The sequence below is a fragment of the Nerophis ophidion genome, linkage group LG06, assembly GCF_033978795.1.
Source record: "Nerophis ophidion isolate RoL-2023_Sa linkage group LG06, RoL_Noph_v1.0, whole genome shotgun sequence".
Classification (NCBI taxonomy): domain Eukaryota; kingdom Metazoa; phylum Chordata; class Actinopteri; order Syngnathiformes; family Syngnathidae; genus Nerophis; species Nerophis ophidion.
Window position 1 is genome coordinate 30424669 of NC_084616.1, and position 17544 is coordinate 30442212.

General features: G+C 39.4%; 1 protein-coding gene across 4 annotated transcripts in view; it reads left to right on the forward strand.

Moving 5' to 3' along the window:
* Window positions 1-17544, forward strand: part of lrp1ab (low density lipoprotein receptor-related protein 1Ab) — a 205467-nt gene that overhangs the window by 67669 nt on the left and 120254 nt on the right. For all 4 annotated transcript variants that reach the window (XM_061903335.1, XM_061903337.1, XM_061903336.1 and 1 more), the window contains exon 3: window positions 13416-13553. In XM_061903335.1, the coding sequence (XP_061759319.1) occupies window positions 13416-13553 (138 nt within the window). The remainder of the gene's footprint in view (window positions 1-13415; window positions 13554-17544) is intronic.

Below are 17544 nucleotides of genomic sequence, written 5' to 3' on the forward strand. Positions count from 1 at the left end.
ATCTGATGGCACAAGCCCTATGGATAAAATACAGCCTATCGCTTGAAACGATAAAAATAGAAATGGCACGATAAACATTTTTCTATCGTGGCCACAACATGTATCGTCATATCGCCCAGCACTAGTTTTGATCCTCCTCTATAGAAGCCTTTTACAATAAAGTTGGATGCAGGGAATCCTTTCTTACCCAGTAATCACAGTCATGTAACTGTACTTGCAGGGGTACGTGAGATGGGGGAGAGCATGCCGGGGGGGAGAGCGTCTACAGTGACATGCTGCCTCCATAGAGGAAGGAGCAAAGCCCTGTAAATCCCCCTATGTTTGCGGTCCTGAGCCCTCCTCATCTTCAGCGGCCTATAAACACACAGACTTTCTCACGCCACTCAGGCACCACTTCTCTTTCACCACCGTCTCCTTGCTTCTTTCTCTCAGTCCCCCCTCCTTTCAGGCTTCTTCTTGGCCTGTCAAAACAGGCAAAGACGCTCGACTCAATTGTCATTGAGAGTCCTTGTTCCTCATATCTCCGCACCAGTCTTTCCTCTTGTGCAATCTGCATCCCCTGGTAGGAGTCTTGTTTGCTGGCTTCCTGCTTGTTAGTTAGTATGGGGAGATGCTTTGTGGGACAAGACATTTAACTGACATGTTGATTTAAATGAATCTTTTTCATCAACATACCAATAGCATTCTGTGTGCTCTGCAACAATATTTTTGCAAAAAGGGTTCCAGAGGGGGTAAATCTGAAAACGCTGCAATTTTTTTGCCATGTGGACAAACAAACCACAACTTTTTGAGAATGATGTCATTACCATTACTCACAGTCAACAGTCTAACAATGTTCCAATCCAATGTAACCCGCAGAAGATCCCTGATTTACAAATTTAATTGATTCTTCAACTGGGATTCTAAGTAGAACAATTCAATGTCTCCATAAGAAACAATGTAAACATGTTCCAGCCTCGGATGTATGGATAGAAAATGTAACACAATAGCTAACAATCAGCCTGCCCATAATGGATGTGCTGCCGCACACAAAAGGGCTGTTTTAACGCGACACCCACAAGCGTTCTTGTGTGTGTGGACAGGGTCTAACTTCAACTGAGGAATAATCTAGCATATGTCAGTTTTCGAATAATATCAAGACACTTGTAAAGAACATAATGTCATGGCTGTCTTGAGTTTCCAATAATTTCTACAACTCTTATTTTTTTGTGTTAGCTTGATTGGAGCACATACTTGGTGGTCACAAAAAAACATTCATGAAGTTGGGTTCTTTTATGAACTGGTCCTTTATAGAAAGTAAAATGGGACAATTGAAAAAGAGGATTACTTCCAAAATCTTCAGGACAACCTAAAATCATCAGCCAGGAGGTTGGGTCTTGGGCGCAGTTGGGTGTTCCAAGAGGACAATTACCCCAAACACACATCAAAAGTGGTAAAAGAAGGCCTAAATCAGGCTAGAATGAAGGTTTTAGAATGACCTTCCCAAAGTCATGACCTAAAAGTGTGGACAAGGCTGAAGAAACAAGTCCATGTCAGAAAACCAACAAATTTAGCTGAGCTGCACCAATTTTGTCAAGAGCAGTGGTCAAAAATTCCACCAGAAGCTTGCCAAAAGCTTGTGGATAGCTACCAAAAGCGTCTTTTTGACTTTTGACTCAGCAGATTTGGTCACATTTTCAGTAGACCCATAATAAATTTATAAAACAACTAAACTTCATGAATGTTTTTTGTGACCAATAGGAATGTGCTCCAATCACTCTATCAGAAAAAAATAAGAGTGGTAGAAATTATTGGAAACTCAAGACAGCCATGACTATATGTTCTTTACAAGTGTATGTAAACTTTTGACCACGACTCTATGTCAGGTGGAATATGACTTTATCTTTGGCGTGATCTCTATACGCTTCTCTCAGTTCATGATTGACACATAAAAGACAAACAGTACAATGACGTAATCCGCATAATACGCCTATAAAACAATTGTAACATGTTAAATTAACCGGCATTGTTTTTCTTTCTGTCTGTCTACAGGTATGTACAAATACTACAGTGCTGATTTTTCGCATAGCGGGAAGTTGAAAATAGGGATTTTAACAACAGTCAGTTTGAATTAAACACTTCTAATTATACACAGTTTCTTTGTTATGATTGGATTTGGCCTTTGAAATATAATTCTAGTTCAGTTGTCTCAGAAACCACGATTTTGTTGTTATGATTAATCTGGGGCTAAATTTTGGGAAAAAGAGACTAGCACAGCGAGTCCACTACGGCTGAAAGCACTTGCCTCTGTAAAGTACAGTAGGCTGCCTTGAGTGTGTCACAGCCATATGGATGCTGCTCTAAAGAGTGATTCCACTGTGGGCAGAGTCACTCAGCTGTGGGGAAGGCCGGCTGTCATCCTGCGTAACGTATTCATTCAAGCTGACAGCAGACTTTATTGGAGTCAGTCTGCGGCTGGCATCGAAGCAAAGAGGCAGGAATAAAAGCCATCTCTATGCCCAAGAACCGAAGCTCATCAGGGAATCCAACTTTAAGGTCATGAGGTGATGTGGGGGGGTGTTGGTCAAGAGGTTGAAACACTTTCACTGATGCCTCTGCATCCTAGTTGTTTTTAAGTCTGTAAACTTGTGCAAGGTGCTTACAGTCAGTATGTGTCCATACACTAAACTAGTCCCATTTCTCAAACCGTTTGGCTGTAAGGCCATGTCTACAATAAGGTGTTTAACCCCTTAAACAAATAATTATTTAGCCTAAGCCCCGTTTCTGCCCCACTGAACCATCGTTTAAGGTCCCCCTCCTCAGACAAATATTTACACGGGTAAGTCAGCCGTGTAATTCTTGAATCTCCGGCACCTAGCTTAGCTTAGTTTAGGCTGTCTTGGTTGCTTTGTTGGGTCTGCTCCTGTCTCTGGCCATCCTCCCTCCACCCCAGCGGACGATGGCGTGGAACACCGCAGAAGCCACCACAGTGGATATGTTTCTTTTACTTTTTATTCATAGCTGTATGTAGAAGTGTCTGGTTGTATCTGATGCTTTAATGTCTTTAATGTCCTATGTGTTCTTTGATGTTTGATGTTTCCCTCTTACACACATGTAAGAGGGATGTGTACTATGGCTATGAGTTGTTTTTTTTTTCCCTTGGCCTCAGTCTGCACCCCCTCTCCAGGGCCCAGGCTAAGACCGATTTTTTTATTTTATTTTAATCTTCTATTTTTTCTCCCCCCCTTGTTTACCTGTATCTCATCTTTTTTTGTAAGGGGCGCTGGAAGCCGGCAGACCCGTCAGCGATCCTGTTCTGTCTCCCTGTAATGTTTGTCTGATCTTGAATGGGATTGTGCTGAAAATTGTAATTTTCCTGACGGAATAAATAAAGTACTATCTAATCTAATCTAATCCAATCTAGTATGGACTCCATGATCGTTTACCAAGTGAGTTCGGAGAGGAAGTGATGCCAGAAAGTCCGCACCCACACAATTAAGACAGAATAACCTTGTCACAAAAACATACCTTCAGTTATGTCCTCCTTTTGCTGGGGAAAATCTTTGCTGTTCAAGCTGGCCTCCACCGGCAATGGGTAGCACTCCCAAACCGCGACAGAATGTCCCCGTATTTCGATGGCGAGGATTCCCAATCAACATTCCTCTCATTAAAGGTTATATAGTCTTGACTCACTTTTAAGAGTAACTCCACTTTGTCGTCAGACCACACAAAGAATTCTCTCTTCTTCACAACAAGAGCAGCCTTTTTCTATACCGTCGCAGATAGAAAGAATACACGTCCAGGTCAGAGGTAACTATATGACGCGCGCATTTTTTTTCCGGTGCATGCGTACTAGGTCAGGTTTCAAATCAACGTCTCCCATTTAAACTAATTTAAATCGTCCTAATTGGTGCTTGGCCCCACCAACACAGCACAATTTTGTGTGCAACATGCCTTTTAAAAATAAAAACTTTTAGATAAGAAATAGCGTCTAAAAGCAATAGAATGTAGTATAAACAACTACAGTAGATTTATGAAGTAATGTTAATATACAGCATTTACTTTGGAAAGTGAACTTCTACAGTATCTCCTTTCAGCTGCTACTATTGTCAAACACATCATCAGCAGCTTTTTCCATGTTTTCATGAGTAAATTAGATTTTATCATTTGGGTATTATTTTAACATTCCTGGCTGGCGTTATCGACTCAATCTTCTTCAGTATGGTGCAGAATAGTAGTGATCGGCTCCAACTTAGTCGACTACATGCTTTGCCGTGTTTTTCAAGATTTATTTCAATTAATATCGTCCTTTGCTTCGTTTCAGCACTGTCCTTCACACTATCTTTCCCCCTTCCCATGGTTGGAAAAACAAAAATATGTCTAGCTATGAGCTAATGCTAGCAAGGAAGACCAGTTGTTTTGGTTGGATCTTACGGGGTTCACTGTGACATTTTGTACGCTAATAAATGGTGTGAATGCTCAAATATTTGCTTTGCAACTTAATGCATAATAAGCCGAGAGACAGCTCTGTTTAAAAACACTCTTAACTTGAGGTACCACTGTATAATGATTTATAGGGATTAAAGAGTGCAAATACTCTAAACCAATTTTCCAACTCGGTCCTAACATCCACCCATCCATTTTCTGCCGCTTATTCCCTTTTCGGGTCGCGGGGGGCGCAGGCGCCTATCTCAGCTACAATCGGGCGGAAGGCGGGGTACACCCTGGACAAGTCGCCACCTCATCGCAGGGCCAACACAGATAGACAGACAACATTCACACTCACATTCACACACTAGGGCCAATTTAGTGTTGCCAATCAACCTATCCCCAGGTGCATGTCTTTGGAAGTGGGAGGAAGCCGGAGTACCCAGAGGGAACCCACGCACGTGGAATATTAATGTTTAAGAGATTATGAGGATGTTTGGAGTAAACTTCACACCAAGCAACTGTGTTAAACTACACACAAGTAAAATATTAAGAAAGGATTTATATAAAACCTTATACTGTGTTGTTCTCTTCTTAGAGACAAGGAGATCCAGCTGACATTCTGGTACATTTGACAGTGGTGGGTCATAAACCCATCATCTCGAGTATTAAGAACTGTTAGTGGTTGTTATTATATTCCCTGCTCCAAAAAAGACTGTGGCTGCCATGCCAATGGAAAGGTTGGATCGGGTGTTGGACACATAACGTAATAATACCATCACGTCCTTGCTGACCGCAATTCAAAGGTGATGGTTTCCCGAGATAGTGTAATTGGATGCACTCCTCTTGCATCAGATAATCTTGCTGTCTGTCTGATTACAAAGTGCAGCGCAGCTCATATTGTCATTAAGTCTTTAAAACTCAGCGGAAGCCAATGAAAATGAAAAGCCTCCGCGGGGGAGCGGGAGGGTAGTTTTAGTGTGAATGCAAGGAAGTGTATTCCTGATGTAGTTTGGTTCATGTTGAAATTCCGGGGTTGGCAGTTTATTGAATGTAAATCAGGCTGGCTTAGAGACTGGGACGGGGGGAGAGCTACTAATGTAATAGCAGCCCCCAGTTGGAGAGCTGCTCTCCTGCTAAGCCAGGGTTTGTTTCAATGTGGATTTTTTTCCACGCTGTCTCTTGCTATTGTTTTGTTTAAATTTTCCTCAGGCAAATCGTCATTCAGCGGCCTCTTCAACTCAAGACCTCGCACGATAACAGCCCTGAGTTCTTACAATCTTAAATTAATTTGACATACCGTATTTCCTTGAATTGCAGCAGGGCATATAGTATGCGCCTGCCTTGAATTACTGCCGAATCAAACTCACTTCCCAAAATAATTAGCGCATGCTTAGTATTACCGCCTGGTCAAAGTCGTGACGTCACGAGTGACACTTCCCCTGTCATCATTTTCAAAATGGAGGAGGCTGATTTCAATACAGGTAATTTGAAATCGCAGAAAGGGAAGAAGATTATGAGCTATTCAGTAGGATTTAAGGTCCAAGCTTACATCACACTCAAACTTTTACTGCATACCTTTGGTAAGTGTCGGAGTGAGAAGAGGTTTTAAAATAATTAGCGCGTGCTTACTTTTACCGCATGCCTTTGGTAAGCGCAGGGGTGAGAAGAGGTTTTAAAGTAATTAGCGCCCCGGCGGCAATTCAAGGAAATACGGTACTCTAGAACTGGAGATACAATCTGGTGTGCCCTGCGAGATTTTGTAATTTCACCTAATTGGGTTAAAAATACTTTTTGCAAACCAGTAATTATAATCCACAAAAAATGTGCCGTTGTTGAGTGTCGGTGCTGTCTAGAGCTCGGCAAAGTAACCATGTAATACTCTTCCATATTAGTAGGTGGCAGCAGGTAGCTGATTGCTTTGTCGATGTCGAAAACATGGTTTGTCGTGATCACAATATGCGGGAGGCAGCGTTTAGGTGAAAAGGTATCTAACACTTAAACCAAAAATAAACAAAAGGCGAGTGCCGCTAAGAAAAGGCATTGAAGCTTAAGCATGGTTATGCAAAACAAGACTAAAACTGAACTGGCTGCAAAGTAAACAAAAAAGAAAATGCTGGATGACAACAAAGACTGACAGCGTGTGGAGCTAAGACGGCGTCCACAAAGTACATCCGTACATGACATGACAATCAACAATGTCCCTTCAAAGACGGATAGCGTCCGCACAACTTAGATACAGTAGCCTCGATTAGGAAAACAAAGCAGGTGCGGAGAAAAGCGCTTAAGGAAGACATGAAACTGCTACAGGAAAATATCAACATAACAGAAATATCACCAAAATAGGAGCGCAAGACAAGGACTAAAACATTACACACCGGAAAACACCACAGAACTCCGGTGATGACAGTAGACAAGAGCTATAGTGATGCATATACAGCAATTGCGAGAACAACTTTTTATTCTCAAATTCGGTTACTGAGTTTAATTTTTTAATGATTTCTGCTTGTGGTGGGCCTCAGGATTTTTTCAATAAAACAAATGTGCCTTGGCTCAAAAAGGGTTAAAAAACAAACTCAAACTAATTTTAGATCTGGGGCCACATGGAAAAAAGTCTACTCCGAAATGGGCCGGATTGGTAAAATCAAGGCACGATAACTTAAAAATATAGACAACTTCAGATTGTTTTTTTTGTAAAAATAGAACTAGCACATTCTGAAAATGTACAAATCATAATGTTGTTGTTGTTGGGTTTTTTTTACACTTACATGTTGCGGTTAATAGTCGTGTATTTTTAATTGTCGTTTCTGAATAAATGATGTGATAATGTTTATCAGTCAACTCATTGGTGTTAATTTTCAATCTATCAAGATAAAAAAGATAATATCAAAATCAAATTACAGGATGGGGCTTCACGGTGGGAGAGGGGTTGCCTCACAATACAAAGGTCCTGCAGTCCTGGGTTCAATTCCAGGCTGAGGATCTTTCTGTGTGGAGTTTGCATGTTCTCCCCGTGAATGCGTGGGTTCCCTCCGAGTACTCCGGCTTCCTCCCACTTCCAAAGACATGCACCTGGGGATAGGTTGATTGGCAACACTAAATGGGCCCTAGTGTGTGAATGTGAGTGTGAATGTTGTCTGTCTATCTCTGTTGGCCCTGCGATGAGGTGGCGACTTGTCCAGGATGTACCCCGCCTTCCGCCCGATTGTAGCTGGGATAGGCGCCAGCGCCCCCCGCGACCCCGAAAGGGAATAAGCGGTAGAAAATGGATGGATGGAAATTACAGGATGTTTTTTTATGTAGTTTGTTCATTTTCCTCGACTGGTGCACTAACATCATGTGGTTTATTTATTTATTTACATATGGAGCATAATCTAGAAAGATACAAAAAATTGCTATTGCGACATTTATTGGACACATGTAGAATATCAGTTTATTTAATTCCAACATTTTGGCTCATTTTTATACTTGGCAAACTCATCAGGCCCGCGGGCCATATGTTTGACACCACTGCTCTAGAATGTGAGGAAAGTTGCATCTTTCACTGTTTTCATGAGAACAGTCCTGTCTGTAAACATTTGTGTTTTTACTAAACAATTGAAATGTTTAATAAGATTGTTCACAAATTTGTCGCAAACTTGACCAGTCCCACATTTTTGTCCAAATACCACAACTTCCCAGCACATTTCGGCCTATCGACGTCATTTTCGTCAATGTTATTTGTTTCTGTGCGGCGCCCAAAATGCGCATGTCAGCGGTCTAATCAAAATGTATGTTTATTTTGTGTAGACAAAGCTAAACAACTTGTAACAATATAAACTTTTTATTGCTCAAACAACACAATTGTCCTCCTGCGTCGCTCAGACCTACTTTTGGTTCCTGTCTACAACGCTAATTATGCCTTCTGGGTAATATGTGTTTATATATTGATTTAACCAAATATTTATCCAGGTTAAAGTATTTAGTAACATATTTTATTTGTAATGCTGACGGAGCAAAGAGGGGAGATGTTGAAGTCTGGTGATAACATCTCATCGTCTTTCATTTGCCATGTAACAAATTATTTTAACATGCGGAAATGTGTTGAAATAAGCGTAAAAAAACATGAAGAATGTGTGGAACTTGTGAACAGTAGAGCAGACTGTGAATAGTAATGAAGCCTTTGGTGGTGTTTCTTTTTGTAACTACATTGGTACCATTATTATTACGAGTACAGTAATTTGACAATGAGCTGCGAATATGTGCGTTAAATGCCGTCGAGTGTCGACTTTTGTGTTTGTGTGACATACAACCAGTGAAACATCAATACAGTTTTTAAAACATTGTACCAAAAACATTGACAACAAATTCGTAAAATCACCAGTTGACTAAACGCTATTGAAGATATAAGCCTCCAGACATGTTACTTTTTGCTGCAGTTGTTTTTCAAATAAGCTGCTGCGAATTCAGTCATTTGTAGCCTTTGAAATCCTGGACAGACTTGACTCCACTTTTTACTGACATAGATTATGATACAGTATAAATTTTCTTCTTACTAATTTGAAATAAATTTTGGAGGATTTTCTTGCTGCCTCGTCTGACGTCATGTCACTTTTTTACAGTCAGTATGTTTCTATGTACTAAATTAGTCTGATTTGTCAAATAATTTTTTCAATCTTTTTACACGTGAAGTTCGAGTTTCCATGCTCTTATCTCTTCCGTGACTAATGTGTGCCTCTCGTACACTCGGAGGTGATTGTGATCATTTCAGCTTGTTTAACTATGTTAGATGTAAATACACTAGAAGAAGATTATTATGGTGTGTGTATAAGGTAAGACATATTATCTATATAAGTAAACATTGATTGATTGATTGATCTGGCGTTTGGTTTCGTAATAATATGCAAAAGCAATTTTTCTTACCTTCTGGTATATGCTGATCCGCGATCTTCATAAATCCTGAATAATTGCACAGTCCGCCTCTATAGTCCGTACCGACGACATAGTCGATAGGTTTCTTCTTTTTCTCTATCTTCTTGTTATGGGACATTCATCCTCCGCTGTTGCCATTTCTAATTTAAAGTAGTGTAAAGTTCTTACTTATATCTGTCAGTAAACTGGCCTTGAAAGAATCAATAAAGTACTATTTATCTACCTATCTATGAAAGCGCTAAAACATACCGGTGTAGTGAGTTTATATTATTCACCCAAGGAACTTAAGTTATTAGAGTTCCGGTCAGACGTTTTTTTACGGGACATATTTCTGGCCTTGTTGTTGTTTCCAGATGAGGAGATGCTGCTCCGTTATTGATTTAAGTGAAGTCTGAATGTCTTTTAAACAGTTAGCTCCATCTTCTGACACTTTTTCTACTCCCGTCCTTGCACCCTACACTGCTACAACAAAGATGACGAGGATAAGACGCTGCCGAATGTGAATCACGTAAATAAAACTGCCCACAAAACGGCGCATCTGGAAGCGACTGTCAGAAAGCCTCTTGAAGATAGATTAGATAGATAGTACTTTATTTATTCCGTCAGGAGAGTTCCTTCAGGAAAATTACAATTTTCAGCACAATCCCATTCAAGATTGAAGATGATCTGTAAAACATAATCTGTGCAACATTTTGACCCAAGAACCAACGTTACATGTTATGTAGACCACAAAGGAGTGGTTTCAATTTAGGAAAAAAAAGAAAGAAAATTACTCCTTTAATGCGCTCAATGAAAAAAGATCAAAAATAGGCCATTCATCGGCAGTGCGCCTTATAATTTGGTGTGCCCTATGATCCGGAAAATACGGTACTTTAAAACTACTCAGACAATTATAATTTAATTCAAAAGTTACTTTAGTAACTGTAACGGAGTAAATGTAGTGCGTTACTACCCACCTCTGGGTGGGATGCATTATCTTGGCTAAAAATAAATGCTCACTAAAACAGATTTCGACAGATTTGTGAACAATATTTGGAAGGAATAGGTATTTTGTATAGAGTAAAAGTTTGAAATCTTTGAGTTCAACTCATGAAAAAAGAGAGCAAAAACAAAAGTATTGCGTTTATATTTATGTTCAGTGTACTTGCACAAACTGCCAAAAATGTTTTTAAATCATGTTAATCGTGTTAATTAATAATGATGGATTCATTCGCATTAAAGCCTTGATTTTGACATCACTTCTTTTGAACTTTGAAGGTAAACACAGGATTTGCAGCTCCATATTAAAACACTACGCCTTAAAAGCCTCCTCTTCCAGCATCCGCTGCATAACCCGCAGAGCACCTCGTATCGTTTCCACTGGAGGAGGTGAACTCTACGTTCTCTGCTTGCAGTGTTTTGGTTAAAATGGGTCAGCAGATGTTAGAAACAGAGGGGGAGGTGGTGGAGGAGGAGGAGGAAGAAAAACAGCCAAAGCAAACTGTTTGCTCTGCAGTGTGGGTTGAGCAATGAAGAGAAATGTGGGAGACAGTGAAGCACAGAGACTTCACAGCATCTACTATACTGTACTGTATGTTCTAAACCAGGGATATTCAACTAAAATTATTTGGGTGCCACGTTTCCAGAAAGCCAAGGTCCGAAAGGGCGGACTTTTCCCTTCACTATTAGTCTCATTTTGTTAATTCCGGAGAACCAGCATTCTTTACAGTAAACATTTTATTTTGGTCTGTTTATTTTGTCAGAGTTACAGGACTGCTCTGCTGTTTTTGAAGACCTCCTGCTCCATGACAGCACTTAAAAAATCTGAAAAAATCTGAGTTTTTCACAATTTTCTCACTGGCGACCAGTTATATTGTCCAAAATGATGAAATAAAAGATGACCTAAAAGGACCCTTAAAGAACACTCCTAGTATAACTAAATATGTTGAACGAATGACTATTGACTGTATGTGAAGCAAACAAGCTACAGCAACACTTTAGTTTCATAAATCACATTACAAAAAAACATAAAAATGTCAAATAGTAGAGGACTTACTGGGGTGCCTGTTACTAATAGAATAGAATAGAAAGTACTTTATTGATCCCTGGGGGATATTCAGCACCACAGTTCGCTCACAAGTAACAATAAACACTTAGGTATTTGTTACATGTGAATAATATAAATACAGTCTATTTATTATACAGCATTATTCACATGTGAATAATATAAATACAGTCTATTTTACATTTAAGTACAGTCAAAAAGGAACATATGCATTATACAGTCTGATGGCTGTCGGTATGAAGGACTACCTGCGTCGTTTCATGTTGCATTTTGAGATTGAGACTTCCACTGAACGTGCTCATTCTCTTCGCCAGGTCCGAGTATAGTGGGTGGGAGGTGTTGTCCATAATGGCTAGGAGCTTTGCTAGACTTCTCCTCTCTGACACCACCGCCAGACAGTCTAGCTCAGGGGTGCCCATTACGTCGATCGCGAGCTACCAGTCGACCGCGGGGGGTGTGTCAGTCGATCTCCAGCCAGGCTTTTAAAAAAAATAGACCTAAAAATTAGTGATCATCAATCTTCACCAAGACGTCACTTAAATGACATTCACGGTACCAGAGGGTCTTGTGAGATGACGCTGGCTGCTGCAAGATCATTATTATGAAAATATGACCGAGAGGAAGGCGAGAAACACTTTTTATTTCAACAGACTCTCGCGCCGTCCCTTCCGTCAAAACTCTAAAGGCCGACTGCACATTTCCTATCTTCACAATAAAAGCCCTGCTTCATGCTGCCTGCGCTAACTAAATACAGAGTCTCGGAAAACTGGCGTGCACAAGCGATCCCTCAGAAAGCTGGCGTGCACAAGTGATGTGCACGCCAGCTTTCCGAGAGTCTTATTTTGTTAGCGCAGGCAGCATGAAGCAGGGCTTTTATTGTGAAGATAGGAAATGTGCAGTCGGCCTTTAGAGTTTTGACGGAAGGGACGGCGCGAAAGTCTGTTGAAATAAAAAGTGTTTCTCGCCTTCCTCTCTGTAATTTTTTCATAATAATGAACTGGCAGCAGCCAGCGTCATCTCACAAGACCCTTGGGTGCCGTGAATGTCAATCAAGCAAGCTACGGATTGTGCCGCCAATGTTTTTCTTGTAAAGTGTATGGAAGCTGGATGAATTAGATGCCAAAAACCAACCACTTTCATGTGGTATTGTACAGAAAGGACAACTTTTTTCCTCCTCCATTTGAAAATGTGGGCGTTATCATCACTACTGTCTGATTCCAATCAATGCAAGTCATCAGAATCAGGTAATACACCAACTTATATTCTTGTCTGTGTGAAAGAAAGAAATCTATATGTGTTACACATGCTTGTATTATCATTAAACACATTTAACTTGTTTACAAAAATGTCTCTCTCATAAATAAATAAATATAAATGATATATATAAATGAGGTAGATCCCCTCGAGTTGGTCAATTGAAAAGTAGCTCGCCTGCAGAAAAAGTGTGGGCACCCCTGGTCTAGCTCCACTCCCACCACATTACTGGCCTTCCTTACCAGTTAGTCCAGCCTGTTTGCGTCCCCTGCTCTCAGTCCGCTGCTCCAGCAGGCCACGGCGTACAAGAAGGTGCCCGCCACCACCGACTTCAACATCTTTGTACAGACGTCTCAATTTGCCTGAACAGCCACGAGAACCTCTGTTAGTTTGGACCCCAGTATTTTTGGTTTGCAAACAAGGTCAAAATGTCATTTCAATGTGTTTTCAGCGGTCCAAGTTGCTCTAGTAGATTTAGGAATTTGCTTCAAAAATATTTCTCTCCCAAGGTTTGAACAGAACTTGCAGGAACCGGCATGGTGCCATTTTTTTGGCCGCCAGTTGAATTGCCCTGTTCTTTAAACTGAGACTAATAGATAGATAGATAGATGGATAGATAGTACTTTATTGATTCCTTCAGGAGAGTTCCTTCAGGAAAATTAACCTAAACCATAATTAAGTACCGGTAGTTATAGATTGTTGCTCTATGAATAAAATGGCTTTATTTTAGATTTACAGTAGACTAAACCATGTGGTAGTAGCAGAGAAACTTAAGTGTTTGTTTGTGAATGTTTTCCAGGCTTGCACAACAAGGTGAACAAGTGTCCCGTCAATGAACATGGCTGCTTGGATGTCGATGTCTGCCTCCCTATGAGTAAACTGTGTGACGGAGTACCAGACTGCTCCGATGGCTGGGATGAGGGCCCCCACTGTAGAGGTAATGTACATACATACATACATACATACATACATACACTTTCTTAAACACATCCTAAAATTTTGAATCGATAAGGCAAACTGTCTTAAGTCTCAAAAAGACAAAGCAATTCGTGTTCTGGAACAAAATGCTGCCTTCATGTCTTCCCATTCAAAGCTATAATCTCTTTCCTCTAATCTCCTCTATTAGGCCCTTTAATGAGTTAGCTCGCTTTGGCCTGGACGCTCACAATGAAAGTCGGCTTTCTAGGGAAAAAAGCCATTAATTTATCAATCAACCTAGTTCTTCGCTACAATTTTTCAAACCCTGTGAGAATGATGGATGTTCAACATTAATTGAACTGAAGAAGAATCTTGTCAAATCCTCTTCCATTAATTATAGACAATAAAAGGATGGCAGCTTGAACATATTGGGACCTTGGCACTGTATCTCTTTTGTTTGTTTCAGTATTCTTTTACGCCCTCTTCATTTTCTCTCAGGCTCCCCCTACAGTTTTGTGATGTAAGTAATTTTTTTTCATGCTAAAAACAAATAGCAGCTGTGTAAAATCGTTAATGCTAATTAATTCACCGTTTTGTATATGGCAAAATCAATGTAATATAGCATCAAGCTAGCGAATTTTGTTTCAGTTACTATACATTTTTTTGTATCTCATAAGTCATATTGACATAATTTATTTATGTATGTTAAATTTTACAGTATTTTAAAGTAAATACTTTTTAAGGATTTTAAATGGAGACTGCCTGTTATCTGTCTGCCAAGCCAACAAAAAGAGACGTTAGTGGCAAGAGACTACAGACTGCAACTATTTGTATCAAAGTTCTTATATCAAACATTTTAGATGCATCATTGAAAAATTTTGTTTTTTTGCTGATTTTGGACCCCTCGAATTAATATTATTGCTTTAGTACGGTTTACTTTGTTTTCAAAACAATAGCACTTGTCAGAACCCTAAAACCTTCAAAAGAATCCAATTTTCAAACCTGCTTTTAAATAGTCAAATTAATGATATTTATAAAGCATTTTTTTCTCCAGTGACTCAAAGCGCTTTACTTTGAAAAACCTATTATCTACATTTAAGCTACATTTACACCAGTGTGGGTGGCACTGCAGAGCAAGGTGTGTGAAGTGTCTTGGCCAGGAATAGTGACTAAAACAGCAGAAGCTGGATTTTAACCAGGAACCCTGAAGTTTTTGGCTGCTCTGTCATCTGAGCCATGCCACTCCAAATACTAGACTACTTCTTCGAATGCATTTTTCCTTTTTCCCTCCATTTGTCTATTTTTATTTTTAATATGCACTGTTATTTATGTATTAAAGTGGCTTGTATTATATTTTAAGTACTATACAAATAAAATTAATTACAGTATTTTTATGACTGTTATGTATTAGAACTACTGAATAGTAATTTGTACAATGACTATTGGAAATATAAATAAAAATGTCACCATTCAAAAATGTTTACCGTATTTACAGTCAATTTTATCAGTCATACTGGTGTAAAAAAAGTTAGGTACAGTTATTATTAATCCCAAAAAATTTAACAAATTCAAAGGGCTCGTATGATGTTTCTAGCACACTTCCTTGTGCTGGGAAGATTATGTATTGGATATGCTTTTGCTCCGAAGTCACATTTTTCACCTACTTTTTGAGTAGGTCTGCAAATGGTTAGAGTTGATACTTTGGTGTAGGCCTGACTAAGGTCTAGTAAAGTATGCTGAGCGCTTATGCAACATGAGAATTGTGTGACCTCAGGGACTTTAAACTTCAGACTGTCAAATATTGACATCTACAATAGTTCTGGTCAAAATACTGTCAAGTCGACCACAATTGTACTTGGCTACTTTTTAGTCAGGTTCATTTTTGATGGCCTGCATGTAGGTTGCAATCCTGCACCCACTGTTATAAAACAAAGCAAACAACATATTGATTTTTATTGTATGTTGCTGCAGGAGTTTTATTTCAAAATAAGGATGTTGTTTTGCACATGAGCGATCACTGACACTTTAGTGATGCCGTCAGCCAATCACAACATGCATGTCTCACACAGAAGTCCTCAGTAAGGCAGTGGTCAACACAACCTATATTACCATTGCCTGCACCCCCACGTGCACCCAAACATACATTCACACGGTCACATTTTTGCAAACACACACCCATTTTCCCACACGCACACACGATCACTGTGTCCAGAACCCATTTCAGGGAAAGTTCTGGTCTTTCACAACCTTCCTAGTGTCTGCTTGTATAAACTGGTGGCTTGTGCAAGCTGTTGCTGATGTCTGAAAGCACACTTTGTCACTCACCCTGTCCACATAATTCTGCTCAAAGTTGTTGACACCAGTGGTCAGAAAGTAGGCGCAGAAAGACAACACTGGAAGGAATTTTATCTAATTTTGTTTTATGTTTTCACGTGGAACAACATTGGAATGTTTTTTTATATGTAGAGTGTTAGTGGTGGACCATCAGTGATCAGAGCTCTGTATTGAGACCTATGACAATTTTAAACTATGTTTAAAACACTTCCTTGTGGTCCTGATAATATGTATTGGACATGCTTTAGTGTAATTTTTTGTAACTTTTGCTCCACAGTCCTCTTTTTTTCTGAGTGTTTTTGCAAGAAGTTGGTTTCTAGAGGTGTTGCCAGATTGCGTATGAAACCACGCCCCACCACCTGGAAAAGTATCATAATTAATCTTTTGAAAATGTACACTGTATCGATATACGTCTTAAAAATTGTCACCGCTGTTTTTTTTCCATACACTGTTGAAAATAAACTTCCTAAACATATCAATTCACCAGGTCACAACATTAGATACACCATCACACTTGCTGATCGATTCAAACTCTGCATAAAAAACAGCTGCTTTTAGCAGCATTTATGTCACTGCATGTTGCACGTTGGTCTTATTATCCAAATGCCAAGATTAGATGAAAATAATACTTTATCCTACCTTATCTTGTTTTTTCTCATAGCCCGAAGCACAGGGGAGGTTCTCTGAGAGCTCTGGCTGAAAGTTTGACTTAAGGGGAACAGTGCTATTTTTGGAATTTTGCTATCATTCACAATCATTATGAAAGACATTAAGATGGATGTAATTTTTTTAATGCATTCTAAATATTAAATAAATGGGATCAAAAGTCTTCTTACAATGGAGCCTATGTGTAGCCGCTCAATTCTGCCATAAAAGCCCTTAAAAACATCCAAACACTTCCATTAAGGTTGTATATACATGATGCAAGTATATATGTATTGTAGTAACGGGCACATTTCTAATAACATTTAATGATTACCTATTTTGATAATTTTTAGCATACGCAGCGCATTATTTAAAAAAACGCATCATGTTTTTGTTTTTTTATTCCTCACTGATTATTACTCTCTTTAGACTTCAAGCATAATAAAATATCACTTACTGTACAATGTCTGCTGTCATTGGGATGCCGACTGCTAGGATGTTCACATATTCTTGTTTACATTAAGAATTACTTATAGTCCTCATAAAGAAACGGGGTAGGTGTGCAGAGGAGGACCAAGTGTCTTTTCGTGTCGTTCTTGCTAGTTCCGGGTCTTAAATGGCTGCCAAAGTGTACCAACTTGTCGGAGTACTTGCTTGGCCATCTACTTTCCAGGTGTGAGGCATGATTTATCATCTGTAACAAACTTACAAGGAGCAGGGAAGCGAGGAAACAGCAGACCACTCGATGATGTAAACATAGGGACATAGGGTAGTGATCACGCTGCCGCTGTAAATAGTTTGTCTGAAAATAACTATCACTAATACTTGGTTAATATTCAAGTTACAAAATTTAAATGGAGTATTGTTTGTGCTTTTTGAATGTTTTTTATTGGATGGGCGGAATAGATGACCTCCCATTGGCTCCGCTGCAAGCGGACTTATTTAATATTTAGAATGCATAAAAAAAAAAAAAATCCAACCATTGTAATGTCTTCATAATGATTGTGAACAATAGGAAAAATTCCCCCAAA